At 37.6% G+C, this 18,351-nt stretch overlaps 1 protein-coding gene across 1 annotated transcript in view; it reads right to left on the minus strand.

Moving 5' to 3' along the window:
• LOC118598647 (disintegrin and metalloproteinase domain-containing protein 10-like) overlaps positions 1 to 17,263 on the minus strand; it is a 20,005-nt gene extending 2,742 nt beyond the window's left edge. The window contains exons 1-5 of the mRNA XM_036211445.1: positions 17,207 to 17,263; positions 11,822 to 11,965; positions 10,356 to 10,503; positions 10,068 to 10,186; positions 5,078 to 5,233 (exon numbers count right to left, since the gene is read on the minus strand). Of these exons, the coding sequence (XP_036067338.1) occupies positions 5,078 to 5,233; positions 10,068 to 10,186; positions 10,356 to 10,503; positions 11,822 to 11,882 (484 nt within the window). The 5' untranslated portion in view covers positions 11,883 to 11,965; positions 17,207 to 17,263. The remainder of the gene's footprint in view (positions 1 to 5,077; positions 5,234 to 10,067; positions 10,187 to 10,355; positions 10,504 to 11,821; positions 11,966 to 17,206) is intronic.
• Between the last annotated feature and the right edge of the window lie 1,088 nt (positions 17,264 to 18,351).

Genomic DNA, 18,351 nt, shown 5'->3' on the forward strand with positions numbered 1-18,351 from the left:
AAAAAAAAAAAAAAAAAAAAAAACGGATAATCTTAATAAAGCTGGAGAAACTGGAAGATAATTCACCAAAGTTCATTAAGTCCGTGGTTTCTCCTTGTTGAGAATATTTATCTACAAATAAATAAACAAAACATTTAAATTTAAACCGCTATAAACGATAAGAATGAAAAATAATCTACATACCAGAAGGTATCTTCTTCAAATACTTTATTAAATTATAGAATTAATAAAGTAATTTTTCTTTAACATATTGTGTAATTAATATATAGATTTTAAATGTGTTTATTTATTTTGAGTATTAAATATTGCGTATCAGTCTACCTCTGTTTTTGCCTTGCACATGCAATTTGCATAAAATCTCTTTGCACAACTGTATTTATTCTGATTTAAGTGGCTTTTGCCTCTGATCCGTTTGTTGTTTTATTGCTTTAGATGCTTATGTGCTGTTTAGTTGCAACGTGATTTCCCTCGGTTGTGCATCTGTCAGGAGTCAGAGTTTTGTTTCCCCCTCTGGTTATTGGCAGGAACCATCTCCAGAGTACTAAACGCACTACATCTCCCAGCAATCCTAGCACACAGTTCCTGGATAACTCATTTTCCGATGCCCCACATGAAACTTAAACAATGCACAGAGCCTCAGTCAGTGCGAAGTATTGTTTGTGCCAATCAGCCTGCATTACCGAGCGTTTCTACCTGGATCGAGCTAGGGCTGTCATTTCTACCCAACGTCTGATCTGTGACGCTCCCGTGCTCGTGTTTGACCCCTGCCTGACCCTGATTTAGACACCTGTCCTCCTGTGTGATCTAATAAACCTGCTGCACGTGGAACCAACTGTCTGCCCGTTTGTGACAGCAACTTTGATGCTGTGCAAGAACAACATCAGTGAGAAATTCTGATTATTTTGACATTAGTCGTGTTTCCATTAACTCTGAAATTTCGAAAAACGGAATTTCGATATTAAATTATCCTAATGGAAACACCACAATTTCGAAAAAACTCGCCTTTTTCGAAATAAAGTTTTTGCGCTTAGAGGAGGTGGTATTTGGGCCGTATCGAAACAGTAGTTTTTCGAAAAACTGTAATGGAAACACTTTTTTCGAAACAAACGAGTCACGTGACCATTAACCGGATATGGCGTTTCGGACAGGAAGCAGGAAAATCTGGTCAAATGCGCCTTTTCACAGCAACTGGCTGCCTTGGGCACCGCACAGCTCATCAAAAGTTGAGCGTGTCATGCAAAAATGCTGAATCCACAGCTCTTCGGTGAATTCTTCAACCACGATTTCCCAAAACTGTTTGACTCTACGTCGCTCCCGCGTTTAAGGAGGAGCCTGCCGCTTCAAGGCTCGGATCAGACGTAGACGTCTTCTCTGAATGGGAAGGATGAGAGCTAGCTCCGTGGCAGAAATGTGAATGTATCTACTGCACATGAAAATAGTGTTTAAATCCGTCGTCACGTTTTTTTAATGACTTATCGCGGGAATTACTTCGAGTTTTTCGCATAATCATGGGTTAATGGAAACGCTGTTTTTTCGAAACATTGTTTTATCGAAATTCTAGAAATTTCGAAAAAGTTTTGCGCAAAAGTGTAATGGAAACGCAGCTATTATGTTGTATTTAATCAGCATTTTTTTCTTTTTTTATCTTTAATTTCAAAAGTTTCAAGACGATCTCCTTTCTTTGGGTTTTGTACAAATGCTGCTGAGTTTTACCAAAACTTTGTCTTCTCTAATGTTTTGACAAACTCCTAATCCAAATTCTTCCCTGAACCATAGAAGTTTTCATTTACATGTAAGTAATGACTTTTTGTTGTAGTGTGACCTTTTAAAAGTTATAAAACCGATGTGGTTATGTATATTCAAGCGCTGGAGGCTCTGCGCTAACACTAGCGGACTGGCGATTATTGATGACATCATTGAATGAAAGCGATGTCCGAAATATGAGGTATAATTTTGTTCATCTCTCCGTTTGGATGGATCAATAAAGGAGAAGAGAAGGACTTTACTATAGATGTTTAAGGAATCATCAACCAGAAAAAGGGACTTTGAAAGTCCCACTCCGATCATCTTCTGATCTGTTGTAAAACTTTTCCCTTTAACGATCAAAAAACCTTGTTTACAAGGAAATTGTTTCTGCAGAGCGGCAGTAGTTCCTTAGAAATTACTGCAAAATAAGCAGGAGGAGGAACCTCGTGGCTTGCCGTAGTAGAGTCTACATCACACCTGCAATCTGTTGCATCTGCTTCTGATTTACAACAATAAAGGCAATTTTAATCTTAATTTTCAGAAAAGAATCCTCAAGAACACGTTAAACCAGGATTATATCAGTCAGCACATGATGAACTCTCAGTCCTTCAAACATTTAGTCCGTAGTAAAGCTGAGTGAGGGGGACGTATGGACCTGAATATTTGGTGTCACTCACTGCAGAATTCTCTTCATGCACAGACTTTAACTCTGCGTTTGTCACGGATTCGTTCGACTGCAGTGGATCTGTCTGTCGCCGTTGTGACAGCTGCTGCTTCATCTGCTACAAACTGTTGTTTTGTCATTCAGAGCAAAAAGAAAAAAAATCTTTCTTCATCAAAGTCGTTCTTTTTTTCTTTTACCATTTCAGCCAAAATTTTCCAGCAGCTGCAACAAGAAAGCAAGTTCTGGTGAAGCCTCTTGTGAAAGAATTTCACATCTCCAAGTCATGGATTGAGAATTCAGAGAAGCAGAAGAAACATTTTCTGCTGCTGGAGTTCCAGATTCTTCGTCTCTATCAGAGACGGGATTCAGATCCTGTCAGAAAGGGATTTCAAGGCAGTATTTCTGCTGAAAACATAGATCAATGTTATGTAAGGTAGCTCAGTATCTCTGACACTTCTTGAGAAATGGAGAGTGACATTTCTTATCCATCGTGGAGGAGTAACATTCCCCTTAAAAGCTTTTAACTTCTCCAGATCAACCCTGTAAATCAGTTTTTGTTCATGACATCTCCAAGGTTTCCTAAATGCAGATTAAAGACCAACTCCGATGAAAATTTGGTTTTTAACTTGTTTTTGTGGCATTTTTCTGATGACAGAGAACACATAGAAAAAAAAATTGGATTAAAATTGTATTTCTGAGTATTTGTTTATTCAAATCATTGTAAAACAGGACGAAAGAAATGCAGAATGGGAAAAGATCGTATTTGTGAAGGAGAAAATATGCTGGGCGTGAACCATTTTGACAGATGTTTGAGCGCCGTTTACCACAGAAAATCCATTTATAGTCGGTACACTCAACCAGAATTCACGCACCAGAATTCAAAATCAAAGATATTAATCATGAGTCATTTCATTAGCTTTGGTTTATTCATTTTTAATTAAGATTTATGAATTCCTGAACCACAAACTGTGTTTTTTTTAGTTTATTTTTAATCACTACTGGCATTTCACCACCTACTACTGCATCCCCTACATTGAGATGATTTTATGTGGTACATGATGTCTTTTATTTTGAAAGAAGGTCATGTAGACCGTTAGAGAATTAGAAACTCATTCATATTTTGAACAAAAAGCTATTTTCTCTTCATGTTGCTGTTTTATTTATACCTGGAAAAGCAAATGTATTTGTATTTATCAGGATAGTCACAAATTAAATCTCCTTTTTCTAAAGGGTGAAATAAATGTTGTCATTAAGAAATCCTCCAGAAAGGTTCTTGAACTTTTGAAGGCTGCAGATCCCTGCACCAATAATTTCAATTTTGGCTCTAATTATTGATTCACAAGGTTATTTTATATAAAAACTGACCCCAACACCAAAAAGGAGATCATTTCAACCAGAGAATTTTAGATTAAAACGTTTTTAAAACTGGAATTTTGTTGAAATCCAGGTTCCTGACAAATTCAAAAAATGTAGTTTTAAGTCATTTTGCTTTTTAATGAAACTCAAAAGTAAAACGGTTTAGTTTTGGCCCTAACACGAGTCTAGTGCAAAAACCCCATAGAAATAAAGTTGATTAATAAAAACATGTCGAGAAGAAAGATTTAGCCCAGAAGTTGAAACCGAAGCGGCTCAAACGTGGCTGCAGAGTCTCCGTCTGCCGTCTCGACTCTGTTCTTACACAACCGTCCAGCCTGGACGTCCCGGTGACCACCTCGACTGCGGCCTTTGTCCCAGAACCGAGGGGACCTCCCGTCCCACATCTCACGGGAGCCAAAGCTCCACGCCCAGAACCCACGGCCTCCACACGGCCAGCAGAGGAAGTCGCGCCTCACGTCACCATCTTGAATCCTAATTGAGCGCTTTTGCACGAATGCTTCAGCTGTTTGCTGTAACACTACACGCTCCAACAGCTTCCTGACAGAATGCTAACAGTTTGTCTGGAAGACCTGGTGGCAGAGGAGAAGCGTGAGTGGAGTCACGGACAAAGATCTGGAGTGTTAGTGAGAAGTGTGGGTGTTCTGGCACGACCTGCGCTATATTCTGAGTAAAATGCCTTCTTGGAATTCATGTAACACGAATGCAAACATGCGCGGGCAGACGGGGAATTGCAAGCCGCCCGAAATACACGTGCACATTCACGATCTGATGACTTCCATCTGGGAAAATTCATAGAAAGGCCAACATTTCATCTTAGTCTGCGTTTTAAAGTCCTCCGGAGCGCTCGGTCCCTTAATGCCGCTCCTGTCTTATCGTTTCCTTCTTGCTTCACTGCAGCCCTTTCGCCTCCGTCTCTTGATTCACCCTCGTATTTCAGCCTCGACCTCAGCCCACATTTCACTTACTCCTCCTCCTCTTTCAAAAATCACGCCATCTCCACCCGGCCGAAGGCGGGAAAGCCTCATCTGCATCCACTTTTATTGAAAAAAAAGGTTGGTGACCCCAAAGAACCCGGTTTGAACCTGTGCTGAGATCTGGACCGCTTTGGTTGTTTCTGTTTCACTAACAAGACGGTTGTAGATCATCCTGTTGAAGCAGAAACCTATTTTTCTGCTGGTTCCCATCATCTGGAACAGCAGCTGTGGCTGCGGGGGGTCATCTAGACTCTCGTGTATCAGTTTTATTTTCTCAGTAAATGACTGACAGCTTCTGCAGGTCAGCACTTCTTACCCACGGTGTCCTCACGGTAGATTATGGAGCGGCGATCCGTCGGGCTGCTGGTGTATCTGTGGGCCGACTCTATGTGATAAGTTCTGTTTCCTGTCCGGATGGTTCCCTCAAACTGTCCCTCTAAGACTGAGCCGTAGCAGACCGAGCCGGGCTCACCTGCAGAACCAGGACGAAAGAAAAATCATTAAAAAAATGCAATCTCAACAAAAACGACAATAAACTTTTTTTTTTTTAGACCAGGGACCTCCCCGTTCGATCTGGGTATGTGACTAGACCTGTAAAATAAACTAACCCAATATTTCTATAACTAAACCTTCAAATAAAGCTTTTCACTTTCTCATAAATAAACAACACAGTTCTCGAACATTTAACTATTTATATTTTCATTAATCACAAGTTACACATCAACCTTTTTTCCTTTTAAACAGAAATATTTATTTAAAAATTAAATACAATAAAATAAAATGGGCTCCAAAATATACCTAAGCCGACATTAATTAAATCCAAAATAGTCAAAACTCAAATGTACCCAGGATGTGGGCCTATTCTAATTTGATTGGATGTTCCCACAATCTCCGCATCCAATCAAATTAAGAGTAACAAAAATCTTTCAATCTGCCTAGTAACAAAGGCATTCTAGCAATTCTGTCAAATTACAAATACATTTTCATCCAAAGGACATTCAAAATAACAACACAAAAATTACATTTATGAAACATTTTGCAATATTATTATTTTCAAAATGTAAAACATATTAATGAGCTTTTACCCGTTCTTTCAGAATATATTTAACGCTAAAACAGGTCCACACGTGCATTCACACCGAACGCAATATTGGAAGTTTGACAGGTCGCTGCATCACATCAGCCAATCAGGAGCTCAGCTTTGGGTGCGTGACGTTTTCAGTGACTCGATCAGCAGGTAGAATACTAGTCCAAAGCGAGCGTTTTTGTCCAGAACTTTCATCTTTTTCCTTTACCCGTTTGAGCTCATCCAGTTACTTTAGGTTGAAGGCGAGATAAACTCTGGACAGATCGGCGCCTTTCGCTCCCGCGGCGCAGCTTACTCACTCGATATGCCAGCAAAGAGAGAGACACTGTGGGGTTCGCTCATTGACACATTTAAGAAAAAGGAAAATAATTTTATTACCCCCCCCCCCTTGAATTAATACGAAACAGTGAGCCTTCAAGCTCAGCCACAGAGACACAGAAACACAGCGGAAGCGGCTGTCATACAGACACAGCCCAGCTACCGGGAAAATCTTTAAATCATAATCATAACCCAAACATGGAGACATGATTACCGATGTTTTTTTGTAGAATTCTTCACAATAAATAAACCTTATTTATCTACATTGTATGTGTCTTCCATTCATTATAAGTGAGATAACCACAGACAGAGCTGGTAGCTCCTCCCACATGTGGCCGCGGCGTCACAAACACATTTTTTTACAGGTGGCGAGCAGCGAGTTTGTCGTGTGAATCGCGTTCGGTGTGAAAGTAACTTTAGAATGCTGAGGAAAAGGAGGGGAAAAAAAAGAAAAATAAAATAGGATTTTTTTAAAGTAAGAATTACTTAATTAGCATTTATTTAATTTAGATTAGTTAAATGTTTAAATTGATGTCTGAGGTGCACATAGATGATAAACTATGTAGGTTTTTACATCCCTGTTGACCTGAAGACGTCTTGTTTGATCAACTCTACCTCCAGAATGAACAGATTTTATATGCAAAACTTTGGTAAAAAGTTCAATCCTTTACGAGTTAAAGGAACATATTACCTTAAAAAAACAAATTTTGAGAGTTGGTAGGTTCTTCTTAGATTTTTGCTTTTGTTTGTGCCAAAAAAATAGACATAATTCATATAATTTAAAAAAAAATAGGTCATGAATGCTAATCTAAATTTCTTAAAGGTTAAAGTAAAAATATGCGGCTCCTTCTAGGTTTTGATCAGTAGAAAACGAGCCCAAATGGCTCTTCTACGGTTAAAGGTTGCCGACTCCTGTTCTAGACTCACCTCTACATCACTGATGTGAAGCAATAATGCTCTTTAAGACACATGAATCATTGAAATTCACAACATTTCTGCACCACGTTGCTAAATTCTCACCCCCAGTTGTACAGTCAGGTTGAGGTCATGGACTTACTGCATTTTTGCAGCAGATTGTTTTCTTTTCCGGCCATTCTGTTGTGCATTTCCTGCTGTGATAATTACACAACCCAATGACACCTGAGATCTATCGGACAGATGAACAAACATTTGCTCGAGAAGGCGTTCGCCTTCAGAATGCCGACAGAAGAGCCCAAATCATCAGAACTAGTGTCTGACCCTCCATATTCATAAACTAGTGAATCCCTTTTGGGGTTGCTGGAGCCTATCACTTCTACAGTTGGGGCCACACACACATTTACTTGACGTGTACGCCTAGTGGAAAATTAGCATAGTCTATAAAGCAGGTTTTTGGACTGTGGGAGGAAAATGGACACATGGACAAAGAGAATACAGAGCCGGGAGCTTTCTTGTTGTAAGGCGAGAACGCTAACCTCTAAACCACCCAACTAGAGCACACTACTTAGTAAATCAGATATACATCTCATATGAATATGGACTTCTTTGTGCAAAAGACAGTTTCCATATGTGGTTTCTTAAAAGAGAAAGTTGTAAGCATTTTTCGTTGTTTTGTTGCTTTTTCAAAGTAAAAGTTGTTTTTTTTTTTTAAACAAAGTTTGTTTTGTATTCATGTTAAATTCAATTTTTTTGAATAACACTTATCCTGCTACAAACTCAATGTGCTTTCCAAAATAAAATAAATAATAGTACGATTTTTTTAAAGTAATAAAAACATAATGAAAAAATAGGGCTGAGTTAGTAAAATTAATTTGAATAGATAAATAATCTAATCATAAAAACTACAAATCTATATAGCACATAATGCTAAAGTCCGCTAGCTTGATGCTAACGTTTAATGAAATTTCCCATAGGACGGCTAATGCTAACGCTGGATCGATCTAAACATACATTGCTGACTAAATCAAAATCTTTATTTACTTACAGACGTGAATTTTCCAAACTCATTTAAGGAAATATGCTTTAAAGTAACTATTTGTGGTCTAAAACTTCGTTTTTTTGCCCATTCTTTCTTCTTCTGGAAAAAAGTGTAATGCTGTAGCGCGATCGCCACCTAGTGGTCAAACTGAAACGCCCCCCAGGAGAAACAGAACGATGTTTACAATGTTAATGATCTGAATATTTTTGTTAGAACTTCTGCTTTAATGTATTTCTAATCAATTGTGTATAAATGTTTAAATTCAAAATTGAATTGAAGAATAAAACATTTTTAAAAAATCAGAATCGAACCAGGTTCTTGTGAATCGAATTGAATCATTTCTGGAAATTATAATCAATACCTAAACCTACTAAAAAAAAGAAAAGAAAAAGAAAAAAACAACACACATACATATCACATATCCCAGAAGTACAATCAAATTAAACTGAATTATTTTTAGTAAAACTTATAAAATCAAATGAAAACATTTTAACATATGAAAACTATGTAAATGTGATACTAAAAAGATGATTTTAAGGTTTTTCTTACAAATCTCCACAGTGGTTGAGGCCCTTACATCCTCAGACTGTTAATGAACCAACAGGAAAACAAACCCTCAAACACACTTAAATATTAACAAAAGTTCAACTAGAGCAGACCTGCACAACATTGTTACGTCCTGCTGCTGCAACTTCTCAACATGCCCTGCTTTTCTGCTCACCTGGCAGGTGGACCAAATGATCTTAATTAGCACCTGCCAGGTACTTAAGTCAGACACAGCCAGAGGCAGTGGGGTTTGAGGTTCAGGGTTTTGTTTTGCTGGTTTTGTCCTCAGCAGTCTTGCACTGCTGGGTTCTGTCATTTTAGTTTGGGGTTGGACTTTGGTAGTCTTGGTTTGCAGGCTTTGTTTATTTGTTTTCTTTAGGAAGATTTTGGTCTGGCAGCCTTTGGTAGGGAGCTGCTGACTCCGACGGTCGACATGCCTGGATCAGCAGTCTTGTTTGAACCACAGCACTAGTTATTCCATTTTGTTCTTACTTTCAGGAAACAGTATTCCGTTTATTTCATAAACGGTTCTTTTTTATTCTATTTTATTTTTTATACAGTGTTTTATACTTTGTTTTTTTTTCTTTACATGTTTGAAATAAATCTAAATCCAATTCTTACTTGGTGTTCAGTTTTTATGTTATTGTCCCCTATTTTCATTTCCCATTAGACTTGAGGAACGTGTTCCCATTGGGGATGTAACACTGGTCTATAAAAAAACAGCTCTGCCTGTACCTGGATCAGGTGTGTTGAGTCATTACAAATAAGGAGACACCCTAGTCAGCAGAAAGCAGAGAAAACTGTGACATAGGCAGGGTGGTGGATTTTAAGGATAAGAGTGGTGCATCTCTGTAATAGAGGATCTTTTTAAACTACACATCATCTCAACAGGTGTGTTTACTGTAGTAACACCTGATGGGATGTAATTTATCTCAGGTATTCCTACAAAATAAAACCTCCCTGTTTGTTACATTAATTTAATTTCACCGGCGCTAAACTTAATTTTCAATAATTTGTTTTCCATCTTTGAATATCCTGAATTTTTCAAAATAAAAGATTGCATTTCCTTTTTAGATGTAATATTTGAAAACACACTTTAACTTTATTCATAAAGCACTTTGAGCCTATTAATAGTAATAGAACATAATTCACACTGAAAAGGGTAAAGAAATAAATGTTAAACAAAAACTAGAAAAATAAAAAAACTAAAGCAGATTCCATACATGAGAAAAATTGTTATTCTGTAGAATGTTCATCACATTTACTTTATATTTTATGATATTGTTTGGAATATGAGGGGATTTACTAACAAATTCCATTATTAAAATAGTAAATAAATAAAGTAAGTACATAAAATCAGCTTTTTTTGTTAGGAATATCTTAAGTACAGATACTCACCCTTTAATGATCCTGAATATAAGTGTGAGAGGTCAACTGACGCAGAACCGTTTCCACTTTCCACAGTAAAACCCTCAGAAAACACGGAAGCATCTCGCCTCAGAATCAGATGAAACGTCCTGACAGAAACAAACAGAAACGTTTCTCAGATGTCTTCAAAGTTGGAATGTTCACAGATTTATCAAAAGCTAACAAATCCGGGCTGATAAGAAACTTTTGTTTTTCATCTGTTTTTGCCTTAGAGTGAAAACACTTTTTAACTGTATCTGTGAGTCAAACACATGTTACCTTTGAAAAGCAGTTAAGTTCAGCTGCAGTGTGTCGTCCTCAGGTTGTGTTGCTCTCCGAGCTCTCACATGCCTCCCGTGAAGATCCTCCGTATCGTATGACAGGACCTCGAAATGTTTAATATACGGACTGATGATGCTCTCAGCACCTGGAGAAGACACCAGCAACACTCTTCACACCAGGTTTTGGTCTCATTTTCACTTCACATCTCATCTTCAAGGATGGTACTGATAAATTCATGGTTACTTCTCATATTTAAAGACCCCCTCCAATAAAAATCATGTTTTTTAACATGCATTTGTGGCATTTTGCTCATCCTGGAGGACAGATAAAAAAGAATTTAAGATTAAAACTGCATTTCTGAGTATTTATTTGTTAAAATCATGTTGAATCAGGAGCAGATGAAAACCCACGACTTGAAAAAGCTCAGGTTTGTGATGGAGCAACTGTGTCTCCCTGCTCCGCTCCAATTCTGAAGCATAAGACAAATACATCCATTAATGTCTTTATTTTCCTCATCTGAGCTGGAATCTAGCTCAAACTGTTTAGCTGGATAGCTTCAATATCACTCACTTTCTTTGTGCTATGCTAATGTTAGCTTGGGTTATGAGGTGCTACAAGCTAGTGGGAAAAAGTGTAAACAAAGGAATGCTGGGAAATTAGTGCAGCTAACTTCCATACCGACAATCTCGCCCACAAACCAGAATTGAATTTCTAATAAAAAATTTCTGCAGAAAATGTCTTAGAAGTCTTTTGCTATGCTAGTATTAGCTTGGGCTTGTGAGGTGCTAAAAGCTAGCAGAAGAGAGTGTAAAGCAAGGAATGTAGGGAAACTAGAGAGGCTAACTTCTACATAGATATGACTGATGGATGTTTGTACATCCAGAGAAATAGCAGTCAAGAACCAAGGAAATATCCCTAAAAATCCAAACTGGAGTCTTCACAGAAAGGAACAACTTTTTTTAAGTTTTCTGGTGTTTGGAAATGATTTAATCCACTTAATCCAGTGGAGATTCTTTTCTTTTTTGCTCTATTAAAAGAATGACATGTCAGTCAATGCAAGCAACGTTTTTATTCTCCCCTAAAAACCAAAGTTTATCCTCACAAAATCTTTCCGAGTTCTTTTCTGAGTCAAAATAACCCCGTTATGGCGATGCCCTTCCAGAAAGAACCTTACTTAACTAATCTCTAGATAAGTTTGGAATTGAGTCACCGTTTGGTGAGGAAACACATTGAGTGCATTGTTGCAGATTGTGCACATGGGCTTCTTTTTGCTGCATTCCTGAGAGGACAGGTTGAGGCACAGTCAAGGCCAAAAAGAAAAAAAAACAACAAGATTTCAAAACCGAAATGTCAAAGGCAAATCGGCTCAAGTGACCGCAGTCTCATAACCTCACACAGCTTCTACAAACAACCCCCTCATTCAGGGGGAGCCAGTGCTCTCATAACAACAGCTGCTTCCTTACCTGCGATCCCGGCCTGAGCGTGGAGAAGCAGCAGCATCACACAGAGGTTTGGAACCTCCATGGTCCCGTCCCAGCTTTGGTCTCACGTCTTTCCTCTCCGGATCACGGCTCTCGTACCTGCCGTCTCCTCATCCTGGAATGCGACTGCAGGAAGATTCAAGCCTGAACTCAGGAACGACACATTCAGACTTGCTCGTCATGCTGCTGCAGAAAAACTGTGTGAGATAGTTTGTTCCTGAAGCTGTTTCAGGGAATGGATGGAGATTAAAGGAATATTTTACAGATGTGAGGAAAAACTGATCCCAATCTGGTTAATTAAATCCAAATTTCTTAACTCTCTTTGTCAGCATGATCGTAGCTGAACTGTTTGTCAACATCATGATGGGTTGGCGTTGCAAACTAGTGCTGCCACAAACTATTATTTTAAGTCGACTAATCACCAATTATTTTTTCCGATTAGTCGACTAGTCGGGTCATGCAGGAAGTGGACGTAAAGAACACATCTTAACCATCGTTAGCTTTAAACTAACTAAAAACTAGATATATAGTATTATCTGTGATAATGCTAGTGTGAATGGTGTAAGCTGAATTTGTCCGCTGAAGATGCTAGTGCTGGAAAACTGAAGCTGAAATTACTGAAGCTAATGGCTGAAAACGCTGAAGCTGATAGCTAAAAACACTGAAGCTGAAACCACTAAAGCTGATAGCTGAAAATGCTGAAGCTGATAGCTGAAAACGCTGAAGCTGATAGCTGAAAATGCTGAAGCTGATAGCTGAAACCAGTAAAGCTGATAGCTGAAAACGCTCAAGCTGATAGCTTAAAACACTAAAGCTGAAACCACTGAAGATAACAGCTTAAAACACTGAAGCTGAAACCATTAAAGCTGATAGCTGAAAACCCTGAAGCTGAAACCAGTAAAGCTGATAGCTGAAAATGCTGAAGCTGATAGCTGAAAACGCTGAAGCTGAAACCACTAAAGCTGATAGCTGAAAACACTAAAGCTAATAGCTGAAATGCTGATAGCTGAAAACACTGAAGCTGAAACCACTGAAGCTGACAGCTGAAAACACTGAAGCTGAAAGCTGAAAACACTAAAGCTGAAAGCTGAAAACACTAAAGCTGATAGCTGAAAACACTGAAGCTGAAACCACTGAAGCTGAAACCACTGAAGCTGATAGCTGAAAACGCTAAAGCTGATAGCTGAAACGCTGATAGCTGAAAACACTGAAGCTGAAACCACAAGGGCTGATAGCGGAAAACCCTGAAGCTGAAACCAGTAAAGCTGATAGCTGAAAATGCTGAAGCTGAAACCACTAAAGCTAATAGCTGAAACGCTGATAGCTGAAAACACTGAAGCTGAAACCACTGAAGCTGATAGCTGAAATCACTGAAGCTGAAATCACTGAAGCTGATAGCTGAAAATGCTGAAGCTGATAGCCAGCTAAAAATATTAGTTCAATGCCAAACAAGCCTAAAAAACTGAAAAAAAGCCTAAATTGGCCTAAACAGCTGAAATATTAGCTAAATCCAAAATGCCTAACAGGACAAAAAGAGCCCAAATTAGCCAAAACAGCCAGCATGTTGCTGAGATATTAGTTAAACTCCAAAATAGCCTAAAAACTGAAAAAAACCTAAATTAGCCAAAATAGCTAGCATGAAATATTAATTACCTCCAAAACAGCCTAAAAAAATCAAAGACTAAATTAGCCAAAATAGTTACCATGTAGCTGAAACATTAGCTAAACTCCAGAACTTTGATGAAATTCCAAAATAGTCCAAAACGCTAGCATAATGCTATTACAACTCTCAACTTTACTACACTCTGACTCCATATATATAAAGTAATAAACTAATCGTAGCAGCTCTATTGGAAACAAACATTTACTTTAGTGCAGGATTTAAAAGGACTGTTGCAAAATTGCTGACAGTTTACAAACCAAACTAATGAACTACAAAGTGACTAATAAGATCTCAAAGGACACATTAAAGCAAAAATGTGAACACACAAAGAGCTGTGAGAAGAAATGAACCGATGTTCATATAAACAAACTGATTTGATCCTAAATGCCACAAAATTCTCCAATCAGAAACCGCCAAACTCTCCCTGTTCAACCCAGATTTCTTAGATCAGGGATCTGCAGCCTGAGGCCTTGGATCATAATGTGGCTCTTTGACCCCTTCTTTGTGGCTCTCTGTTTTTTTTTATTTCAAAAAGTGACATATTTATTGACTGTGTGGCACATCAAGCAAAACAAAGTCAAACAAGTCAAACTTTATTCAGCACATGTTGTTCCGCCAGGCTCCTGACTACAGTACCCATAATCCTCCAATATTACAAGTAGTGCGGCTTTGTAGTTCACCAAAAATGAACATTTGGCCAGACTTTTTAGTGTCGTGTACCACAGAAAATCATTACCAGAATTTATACGTAGGGCTCACCAAGAACAAATCATGGTCCAGAAAATAAGGTGAGAGTCACTTCGTTGGGGGTGGATTACCTAAAAACTCCAAACATCTGGTCCTGGTTTGACCCTTCTGTCACATTTTAGAGCCCATTTTGGCCCATATGTCCAAAAGTTTGGTCTATGGTATTCTTGCGGTACTCATGCTCAAATGTATTCAGTGCACTAGTTTTACTAAGTGATTATCTGACATATTTCCACGCTTTCTGCATTGACATGATTCTAATGTACAACAGGATGTCTTTTATTTTGAAAAGATGTCGTAGGAACTTCTTTCAATTTAATTTTTCAAAAAGAATCTCTCTTTATGTTATTGGTTTAAGTTATGCAGGAAGAAAAGCAATAGTTAACATACATTAACATTAATACAAATCACTTTCTTGTGTCTTTAAAGTGAGATTTTGTGGTTCTTACTGGGTTTATGGCTCGTTTTAAACCTCAATAAATACAGAAAGCAGCTAAAGTTTAACATTATGAACTCACGAGTGGAGCGAAAACAGAAATGTCTAAAATAAGAAGTGATTCATACTGAGTGAGAGGTAGTAAACTCTGACTTTAAACAGGACAGGGGGATTCAGGAGGACTGAGGAAGTTAGAACTGTGACATCAGCGGAGCTGAAAATGACGCTAACTCAGACAAAAGTTTAAATTCTTAAAATAAAAGCCGCCTCCTTCACTTCTGCACGAAAAAATAGAATTTTATTCATAGGAAGTTACCAAAAATGAAATGATTCAGATGATTGATGACATGTAGGTGAAGGAGTACACAAGTATCAGTACTGCTGGTTATTGAAGCTCCTCATGGTCTCGGTTTACTTCTGTTTACAGTCAGTTTTAGAGTTTAAAGTTCTGCCAGCCTTCATGTGTCCAGATCACGACAGAAACTTTGGGATGATCGAGTTTTTTCTCGATAATATTTTAGGAGATTGGCTGTTAATTTTAAAAGTATGTCAACGTGCAAATTTGGTTTTAGGGAAGCAAAATAAGTAAAGTTTGATTTGATTTAACTTGACTTGACTTAATTTAATTTTATTTGACTTGATTTTACCTGATTTGAGTTGGTTTGGTTTAATTTGATTGTATTTGATCTGACTTGATTCGATTTAACCTAATTTAACCTGATTGACTTGACTTGATTTAACATGATTTAAATTAATTTGACCTGATTTGACTTGATTTGACTTGTTTTACCTGATTTGATTTGACTTGATCTGATTTCACATGATTTGATTTAACTTGATTTGACCTGATTTGACTTGATTTGACCTAATTTGACTTAATTTGGTTTAGATTTGTTTTGACTTGATTTAATCTGATTAGACTTGATTTGAACTGATTTGATTTGGTTTGATTTAACTTGATTTGATGCAATTTATTAATTTATTTCAACTATTAAAAACTCAATACCACCAAAAAGCTGATGTCAAACCCTTTTCAAATATTCAAATTAAGTGAATTTAAATAATAATCTCTGTATTCTGAGTAATTTCTTTTTAAATATATGTTTGCACATTTGTCATAGTCCTTATCAGATCAAATGCAGATTTTTTATCAAGTAAAGAATTTGATGATTTGTTGATTTTCTCAGAAAACATAATTTCAGTGAACATTACATATCACAGGTCCATTAAAACAACACATGGTACCCCTTGATTACATCAGAAAACATTAATTATTATTATATTTTTGTCAAACTGATTAAAATCATTACCTGAGAAATCCCCTGACATCACAGAACAGAGACGTTCACACCGTCTTCAATTGGATAAATTGAGATTTTAGTCTTGATTTTAGTGCAGGAAGTGCAGAAACACCAACACACTCCTCTCTACAGGCCGATTATTCTCCTGCCGCTTCAGTTTTTCCTGAAGCTCAGACGCCAAAAAGCAAAAGAGGCAGTAAAGTTTCTGTGTTGTTCACATTAGAATCTGAAGAAGAGTCAAAGTTTAGGGTTTCGTGGGACATTCGATGAAGAGGAGATCCAGGAAGAATGATGTCATCGAGCGTTTTTTAAGACTGATTCTGTTTTTACTCCGTTTTTCTGTCAACAAGTGAGTGTATCCGTCCAAAAATAAATGACCCGTGTCGTTGCTGGAGCTGAAACTGTGAGGGGAGTCTAGAAAAATCCAGTTGCTGTCTTCAGCTGTGATGCAAACCTTTTGTTTTCTCTGCAGAATAAAAGTATTAATGTTGGATCATCGCCTGATGTTCTGCTCCTCTGTTTTGATTTCCTTCATGTTTTTTCAAAAGAATGTTTTCATCTGCTCCTGATTCTCAATGATTTGGACAGATAAATACTCAGAAATACAATTTAATCTTATTATTATTATTTTTTTTTTTTACATGTCCTCCAAGGGAATTAGGGCGCCCGAGAGGACGGCGGGACTAAACGAGAACAGGAAGTCGGGGTTGTCCTTAACATTCCGTTGAATTTTAATGAGCCTCTCCCTCCAAGTATGAACTTTACTATAGTGTTTTTTATAATAATTTTCACAATTTGTCCGCAGACAACAGATGAAAAACAGCCGCTGGGTTAACTGGCCCAAAGAAATAAATAAAACTGAAATTAAAGTACTTTTAAACGCAACAATAACACATAAAACCACAGATTATTTGAAATCTTGTTCATTTTCTCACCAGTGATTCACTACTTCCCAAAATGAGCAGATTTCCTTCATTTACCCCCAGTTATTTCTGATCAGAATCACATCAAAGTTAGGGCTGGGTTGAAAAACATCGATTTGAATCAATTTAAGCTTAATAGATCAATAATCGATTCATAAAAATATAAATCGATTTAGCACATTAACAGCTAAAGTCCGCTAGCTTGATGCTAACGAATTTCCCATAGGACGGCTAATGCTAACGCTCGGTTGACCAAAAAATACATTGCTGACTAAATTAGCAACTTTATTTACTTACGGGCATTAGTTTTCCGAACTCTTTTAAGGAAACACCTTTTAAAGTAACTATTTGTGGTCTAAAACTTGTTTTTTTTCCCCCCATCATACTGTCTTCTTCTGGAATAAGGTGCACTTCCATGGCACGATCGCCACCTAGTGGCCAAACTGAAACGTCCTTTTAATGTTAATGATCTGAACATTTTTGTTAGAACTTCTCCTTTATAGAATCCATGTTACACTGTATGATATTAACAATCTCATTATTTTACTTAATATTTTACAGTATGTGAACTGTATCAGATTAATATAAATATATTCAAATTAAATAGATTTTTAATGTATTTCTAATCAAATGTGTATACATTTGTAAACTTAAAATTGAATTGAATTGAACGAATCAGAAAAAATAGATTTAGACTCTTGTGAATTGAATCGTTTTTGGAAATTATAACTGATACCCAGCCCTTATCAAAGTACCAGAACTGCCAGGACACCGTTTCCCACAATGCATTGTTTTGTGGTCAAAAGGCAGCTTGCAGCCAGCGCAGCGTCAGATTTCCAGCTGCACCTGCCTGGGTAGGCGCCTTCCAACCGCCTCTCTGTCGCGATATTTTCACGATGATTGACAAGTGATGTCTGAGTCAAAACTACCCAACATGCACTGCAATCCAGGCGATCTGCGCAGCGCTGCGTCTGCCTGCATGATCTCAAACTTTGGATTCGCACTTACGCGGAGTATTACAACAGGCTTTACGCTACTTATGTAAACAAGCTAGGAGGCTATTCCCGCGCCGATGCTAACACAACAAACCTTCAATCACTCAAGGAAAGTCCACGAAAATGAACGTATGAGATGACAAACTGTGGAACAATAGGTAACAAATATCTGATTCTCGCGATCTGCTCCTGAAAATTCTTGTATGAATATTTGCGACGTCCATATCGCCGATTCACGATCTTTATAAATATAGTAAAGTGTAGTAAATTATCATGTAGTAAAATATCGATGCTCTGAAATACAGAATAATGTTGGATTTTAATTTATGAACTAAAAGCCGAATGAGCGGCGCTACTGTCACCAGAAGTAAACAAACCTTCAAAATAAAGTGTTAGTGAAGCTTCCTGTTTTCAAAGTAAAACTAGAGGGAACTTTTTTTAAATAAC

Source organism: Oryzias melastigma, linkage group LG4, assembly GCF_002922805.2.
Source record: "Oryzias melastigma strain HK-1 linkage group LG4, ASM292280v2, whole genome shotgun sequence".
NCBI lineage: Eukaryota > Metazoa > Chordata > Actinopteri > Beloniformes > Adrianichthyidae > Oryzias > Oryzias melastigma.